Here is an 8,056-nt window from a genome sequence, read left to right as displayed (position 1 = left end):
CCCACCTATCACCAGTCCCCCTCCCACCCATACCCAGACCCTCTACTGTCAAACACACACCTCGCAGGCCCCATCCACCCAATGTTAATCATACTCCTCGCGCGCACCCTCCCCCCACCCCCACGGTCCCCCCTACTGTCAATCAACCAGCCCCCTGCCGGTCATGTCCCACTTGCCAATCAAACCCCTCCCAGTCCCACCCGCCCCCGCGCGCCCTTCGCTTTGTGACGTGTCCGCGCGTGGCGCGGCTGCGCGCGAAGCCGGGAGTCACGTGGCGCCGCATGCGCAGATGGGACGGGAAGTGGCGGGTCGCTCCGCGCCTTTTCCGGTGCTACCGAGATCGGGCTAGAGCGGAGCGGACAGGACAGGACTGGAGAGGATACGATAGGAGAGGCCGGCTTGACTTACTCACTTCTCAGGTAACAAGTGGCAAGAAAAAAAAAACAACACACATTTACTGGGAGCTGCTGCTGCATTGAATATAAACTGTCTTCTTGTGACTGTTACAGAGGGAGCAAGCCTGAGTCAATGACCTCTGCCGGGAGTGTGGAGCCGGTGCTGTAGTTTGGCGACAGGAGAGGTTCAGACACTCACCGACAGCTGCTGCGAGGAATTACCGAGCTGAGTGATCCCAGAACGGGCGACCGGGAACCCTTCAGTCCGACTGCGGCCTTTGCCCCCGCTCCAGGCCAGGCCCACTCGGTCGGCCAGCTCCACCCGCCTCTCGCTGCCGTGGTCTCTTATGTACTTTCTAGAAGATGGGAAAGGTCCTGTCGAAGATATTCGGGAACAAGGAGATGCGTATATTGATGCTTGGACTTGACGCCGCCGGTAAGACCACGATCCTGTACAAATTGAAACTGGGTCAGTCAGTCACCACCATCCCCACTGTGGGCTTCAATGTGGAGACAGTGACTTACAAGAACGTCAAATTCAATGTTTGGGACGTGGGAGGTCAGGATAAAATCCGGCCTCTGTGGCGGCACTACTACACCGGGACCCAGGGATTAATATTTGTGGTAGACTGTGCCGACAGGGATCGGATAGACGAGGCTAGGCAAGAGCTCTTACGCATCATCAACGATCGGGAGATGAGAGAAGCCATCATTCTGATATTTGCAAATAAGCAAGATTTACCCGATGCCATGAAGCCGCACGAAATTCAAGAGAAATTGGGTTTGACCCGCATCCGGGATAGAAATTGGTATGTGCAGCCGTCCTGTGCCACTTCAGGAGATGGACTGTTTGAAGGTCTTACGTGGCTAACATCCAATTACAAATCTAAATGAGCATCCAAAACTGTTTTAGACAAAAAGAAACAATTGCCTCGGAAAATCAACCGAAAGTAATTTTGACCCTTTACTAATCTTTTTTGCATTTCTCTGGCATTTAGTTTGGCTTTGCTTTAGAAAGTTTCATATAAATGCGCTGAACTAATCTTGAGCGAGAACTAAATGTTAAGTATTTTGAAAGGTCTTTTTTGAAACTATTTGCCATTATTTGAATAACTTCCTTTCTGTATTCGATTTGGACTTTTCAACACTTTTAACTCAGTTTCGAGTTCTTCCTTTTTAATGCCTTGCTGTAGATCGCTGCTTTTACGTTCATGGAAAATTATGATGTTGGGTCTATTTCAATTAGTAAACTTGAAAGTTTATTTGAACAAATTTAGTCACTGTATAATTATTTGACTTTTTTTTGACTCATCAGAAACAATATATTTGGGAGGCCTGTCATTTCTAAACTTGACTGGTGGGGTTTTTTGTGGAGTCAGTTGAAATGTTTCATTTTGATTATGTGTAGGGTGTGTCCATATGAAACGGATGCTTTTTTTGCCTGTATTTTTTCCCCTAACTGCTGCAATTCAGTCTTAACCAAACTGTTACTGTTGAGAAAATGTTTACAAGTCAGTATCCATGAATATTGGGAAAAAATCTTGTGTGCCAAGTGCTTGTGTAATCAACTTATGCTCTAAATGCTCTAGCACACGAACTTTAGCATTTACATCATCGTTCATGTGTTACAACCACTGTTGGCTAAGATAATGCACACCCAAAATTAATTTGCATTCCTTCCTCTCTGAAGGAAAAAGAGATAAAGGGTGGGTAAAATGAAATTAACTATTTGGTCATGTGGAGGGATAAATACTGACATGGATTAATTGAACCAAGTGACCTGTTCCTGTTATAACTTACATGTGTTACTATATGATTCTGATTCCAATTTAGTGATTTTGTTTTTCTCCCACCCTCCTAAAAATGACTGGTTTCTGATGCCAGACAGAATTAATTTGGGTCAAGGTTAAAAATCAGCAGGACGAACAATGCTGTATATTAAAATAAAGCAATATGCCAAACCTCAGGTAGCATGGAAAAACAAATTCTAAGTTTGTGTTTGGGGCTGGTGGTCCTGAATGCCAAAGCTGACATTTAGTGCATTCTTGCTTATGTTTGAAAATTAGCATATTTAAATTCACTGCAGTCTTTTACTGTTTCATAGCAAACTGAATAGTTCAGTTGATAGGTTCTTAGCATTTTTGAGTGCTGACATGCAACTTCCTGCGTCTGTGGCTTCTCTCAGAATAGAGAATAAAGGTCTTGGAGAGGTAAGGCCAGCTTTACATCTGATACAAAATAGTCACGTGTGCAAATTTTGAAGGTTCAATATTTTGGAAAAAGTAAAATCTACACACAAATCATTGGTCTTAAAATACCATTGCCCAAAATTTAGTTTTTTATTAAGATGTATTAGTAGCTTTTACAGTTAATTATAAGTGCTAATTTTAAAATTATAATCTTAACTAGTTTCTTAAATCTATTATCTAAATATACTTTGCTATGTAGAATATATTTTAAGATGTCTATTTGGAAAAGAAGATCATTGTGCACTTCCCAAATACTGGCTAGAAGCTCAAACCTCAAGTTTTTAGGTGATTTCGGGTAGCCAGGTCATTTTAATTTGCATTAGATTGTAGTTGAGCTAATAGCATTCAATGCTGGTTGAATGTTCTAATATTTGGGTGGGTTATTAATCTGACTTCATAGAGATCTTTAATTTTGTATTAAAAATAAATCCATTCAGTTGAACGGTGAATTAGTAATTGAAGTTATAGTTTAAAAAGTATGAAATGAGCTTCAAGTAACTTGCACTACAACCTGGACGAGATTTTTCTGGCTCTATTCTGAGAATAGTTATTCAAATGGTACAATAAACCACTAAACCCAGTATGTGTTAGCAAAGACTCCATATCTAATGAATGTGGATGCTAAATTATCCAAAGGGGAGAAATACTTTGTTTTGAAAATCTATAACTAAAATGTCTGTTACATTAACTTCATACTAATTGCTGCCGCATTGGGGGAAATTATTGCAAATTCATGAGACATCAAATTAAGAAGGCTGGAATAGTAATATTAAAGCTTTGTCTTTTTACCTCTAAGACTTAAATGTTATGGAAGTGTCCTTTTTCAGGCTGGCAAGTTTCTAAGTGAATTGTACAGTGATAAGGTGGTTTGAAGCATAAAATAACCATAATTTGATAAATTTGCAGCCCTGACATGATGTGGAAAATGGATGAACAAAGAATCCGTGCCTAATAAATTATGAGAATAATGAAAGATAAGGGTAGGTGGGGAGGGTATGTGCTTGTATAGATGAAGACAATTATATTGCAATTTTGTTCAAAATATTGAAAATTATTGTTGAAAAATCTACTTAGATTGTTTATCGTTCTCTACTTTTTTAAAAAAAAAATTGGACTTTGTTCAAAGTACAGGACAGACAAAATGTGCCTGTAGAAAGGTACTAAAATAAACTTGATCCTCCTCCAAGCTTAAAGTATGTTGTATGTTATTTACAATTTGATATAAGCTATCTTGGTGTTCAATTTTCTCTCTCTAATGGCTGGTTTACATTGTTTTCACCCTTATATTGAATTTACTGTCTCAATAGAATTTTTTTTATTTGTTCTTGGGATGTGGGCAATGCTTGCAAGGCAATATTTACCATCCATTTCTTGTTGCTTTAAGGACCTAAGAGTCAATCACGTTGTGTAGATGAGAAAAAAGGAAGACTCAGAAGGGATGGCATATTTCCTCCTTTGTAGGCTAGTAATGAACAAATTGGGTTTTTACAACAGTCCAAACATCTTTGGTTTTTCTTGCTTTAACCCACAAATTAGTAGATTTATTGAATTAATTTTCTCAAAAGGATTTGAACTTGTGCCACCTGTCACAACCCCTATTCATGCCACTGCATCAACATAAACTAGTGTTTAGACAATCAACTTTTTGTATAATTGGTGCTTGCTTTTCAAAAAAGTGTTGAGAACCAGTGGAGCTGCATCTACAGACCATACTGATCTAAACTTAGATCTGTAAGCGTTAGAAATTCTTGACCAGTTACCTTTTAAGATGGTCTTTGAATATAAGCAATTTGCTTTAAACCAATTTACTTTGGAATATGTTGTCAGTATAAACCACTGCACTGTTTAGTTTGTTTCTTGAGAGGGTCAGAAGTTTTAACTTTTTTTTTTACATCTGATGAGCTGCTAATTGACTAAGTGTAGGCTTTTGTATTGCCCACCTTCTGTTAAAGTATCTCCCTAACTTCATATTCCATTTGAATTTTTCATGTTAATTAATTTAGAAAACAAACATGATTCATAATGAATTAGGACGGCACCTTGTTAAAACTTGTATTGTAAAGAATTGTGATTTTGTTTTCCAATGTATTTACAATTTATTTTACATTTTTAAAATTGTTTCTTCCATTTCTTCTAAATGGAGCTATTCATGGATGTCAAACCTGTATTGGTGGGCTTTGCAATTAGGATTGATGTTTGGAAGCATTTGTGGAAAGAGAGATGCTGATAATTTTATTTCCCCTAATATACAGACTTCTGATGAAACCCTGGAAATGCTTTAGAAATAACTGAACTTTCGTTAGAAGGCAATTACTTTGTTCAAGGCAGATGACTCTGCTTACCTGAAAAGATTGCAAAGGCCCAAAATAAGCAAAGTGTTGAATTTTGATTTTATGAAAATATGTTCAAAGTGCTGTATGCCGTTTGTAATTTAAGTGTTTGCTAACAGTGTTTTGAAAATCAAACGTTTCATCAAAAAGTCACAGGAACACAATGTTGAAGTTCAGTTAAACAAATTTTTGATAACAGTCTTTTGTGCATAGTGTGTTATCCGTTCAAAATAATGGGCAGTGCCTACATTGCCCAAATTACTCTGGTAAGAATAATTTGAAGTGTAACAGTTCAGCTGTATTTAAATGCAGGTTATGTCTGTGGCAGAACTATCCAGTGTGGAGCAGTTGCCATAAATAATTCTTGAGCCTTTGGGAGATTGCATGTCTTGAGGTTTTGATGTCTGACTGATAAACCAAATGTAAATCCAGTGTGGTGATAAGCTACAATTAGAAAACATTTCAGTTATATTTGTAAAGGGGTTTTCCTTAATTTCACAATTGAGATCACTTTACTGCATACAGTAGTTAAAGATCCTGCAAATGTGACAGCTTCATTAAACTAAAATATACATTTTCCAAAATATCTTGTCAAGCAATACCCTTCTTTCTCTCCACTTAATTCAACAACAGACACCAGCATTCTTTCTGTAAATACGTAGAGGAAAGTTATACTACAATGTGGTGAAAAAACATCTTTCCCTTTGCTCCCTAACGTGGATTTGCAATCTCAGCCTTGCTATTTGAAGCAGTCTAACTAGAATCCTAGGTGTTCAAATTGGTTAAAAAGTATTTAATGCCAACCTGACACTCCATGTTTTGTCTCCCATCTTAACCGCTGAATTAATTGGGTGGGGACCTTGGTGAGAAAAATGGGGAAGTAGCAGTATTGTGCTTCACTTATCTTTCGAAACAGCTTTGACCAGTTACTTAAAATAAAACTTAAACTCCCAAAGCCTGGTTTTTCACTTATTAATTACAAGGCTTGAAGCTGTTTATGCCCTGAACAGTTATTCCTTGTTCAAGGATTACAGTTCTATTTGAAGAATCATGATAAACTGAAGTTAGTGTGTAGTAGCTGTTAATGTAGAAATGTTAGCTTGTAAAATTTTGATTACTGTAATTCTGCAATTTGAACTCGTTCAATCTTTTCCGCAAGATGTTGCTGTACTTTTTCTGGTGCCTGATTTATCACAAGTTTATATTTCTTAATTTTACAGCTTGCTAAAACTTCCGAATTTTTTAGGTTAGTATTCAACAAGAGTGAGAATTTGTCTCAAAAAAGGTCATGGACTTGTTTTAAAGTGACCATTAGCTTGACTAAAATATTGTCTGGCATAGGGATCTCCAATGCCTTTACCTAAAAATTAAATTATCCTTATATAAGTTGACATGAGCTGTATTTGTCACTACAACATCAAATCGTTTTTCTTTATATAGTGCTTTTAACATAAGACATCCTGAGGTACTTCACAGGTGTTATAGCGAAGATTTGACACCAAACCACCTGAGATATTGGGTCAGATGATATAAAAGTTGGTTGAAGGTAGGTTTTAAGAGTGGTTTAGGCTGGTAGTCCTAGAGCATTTTGCCTTGGCAGCTGAAGGCGTGGCCACCAATGGTGGACTGATTAAAATTGGAATGCTCAAGTGGCCGGAATTAGATGAGTGCAGATATCTGAAGGTTGAGGGGTTTGAGGAGATTAGAAGAGTGATTGAGAGGTAAGGCAATGGAGAAATTTGGGGGGAAAAATGAGAATTTTAAAATTGCCTCATTGTAGGTCAGCAAAGACAGCTGATGGGTGAATAGGACTTGGAGCGAGTTAGGGTGCAAGCAACAGAGTTTTGGATGACCAAGTTTACAAAGGGGTTAAGCATGGGAGGCCAGCCATGGATATATTAGAATAGTCGTCTGGACTACAGTAATGTAGGCCAAGTAAACGGGCTTCTTCCTCAATGGTGTTTTTATTATTCATTGCCTCAAATTATACGCTACCTGTGGCAGACTTGTAACCATTAGCACTTCACTCTGGTATTTCAAACACAACTAGTGCTTGCAGTGACATAACACAATTGTAAAGTCCAAATGGAGGTATGCAAATTTCTCACATTCCATTCCACTTTACTGACATCTTGGTGACAATAGGAATGCAATTTAAAGAGTTCTAGGTCATCTTTTATAATAATCACATGAAGACAAATGATTAGATCACTGCATTCAAATCTTAAATGCATATGAGGTGTAGGGCATTAGTTGAGCTTGTATTGGTTTGGTAGTTAAGTTAAACCAACTGGCAGATGGCTGCCAGCGCCTTGGAATCCCAAAACTTAAAAATGAAACTGTTTCTGTTTGAAAGAAATGAATATAACTTTTGTTGCTGCACAAACTCTTGTTTTCAAAGACAAGTCATGAATGTATTAGCCTTCAACTGTCCTTGGCTTTAAGGCAGTGCACCTGTACAGGAGAAGCAGTTTGTGGCATTGCATTAAAAAACTGGTTTTCACTAAAAGGTAATTCCAAGCCGTGGTTTGGTTTAGCTGAAGCCCCTTGGAGGGCAAATACTCCATGGGAATCAGCTAACTTGCTATATCCACCTCATAAGCTGTTAGCACACCTTAGTTCTGTCTGATAAACTGTATAACTCTTGGATTGTATCTTTAATAGTGACTTCTCCAGCATATGTTTAGTAAAGTTACTATGATGTATATAATCATGTTTACCTAGTAAGGATTGTTCTGGAAATGTTTTTTCGCTCCATTTTTTCCATTGCCTTTGCAATTACTTCACCTTCCTCTGTTTATTGTCCATTTAAATTATATCATGACTGACAGTGGCATACAAGGCTCCTAGGTTTCTGTCAGTGTTACCTTGGTGTGTCTTTTGGTGATGTGAGCAGCATCAATATAATGCCAACAACACTTCAGCTAGACACCATCCCAGACCATGCAACTGGCTTGATTGGCACCCCATCCAGCACCTTAAAACCTTTACCCCCTCCATCACTGATGCGCCATGGCTGCAGTGTGTGCCATCTAAAAAATGCATTGCATGAATTTATCAATGTTTCTTTGACAGTACAAGA

General features: G+C 38.3%; 1 protein-coding gene across 1 annotated transcript; it reads left to right on the top strand.

Annotated features, from left to right (window-relative positions):
• Positions 1–264: 264 nt before the first annotated feature.
• arf6b (ADP-ribosylation factor 6b) lies at positions 265–3,830 on the top strand. Its single transcript, XM_041214131.1, has 2 exons — positions 265–419; positions 510–3,830. Exon 2 carries the CDS (start codon positions 759–761, stop codon positions 1,287–1,289), a length of 531 nt encoding a protein of 176 aa, XP_041070065.1. The 5' UTR covers positions 265–419; positions 510–758; the 3' UTR covers positions 1,290–3,830.
• Positions 3,831–8,056: the final 4,226 nt, after the last annotated feature.

This window comes from Carcharodon carcharias, chromosome 20, assembly GCF_017639515.1.
Source record: "Carcharodon carcharias isolate sCarCar2 chromosome 20, sCarCar2.pri, whole genome shotgun sequence".
NCBI classification, from domain to species: Eukaryota; Metazoa; Chordata; class Chondrichthyes; order Lamniformes; family Lamnidae; genus Carcharodon; species Carcharodon carcharias.
This window is presented reverse-complemented; position numbering and strand designations above follow the sequence as displayed.

Excerpts from the sequence above, each read along its gene's own strand:
- arf6b (XM_041214131.1), top strand. The coding sequence starts at position 759 with ATGGGAAAGGTCCTGTCGAAGATATTCGGGAACAAGGAGATGCGTATA.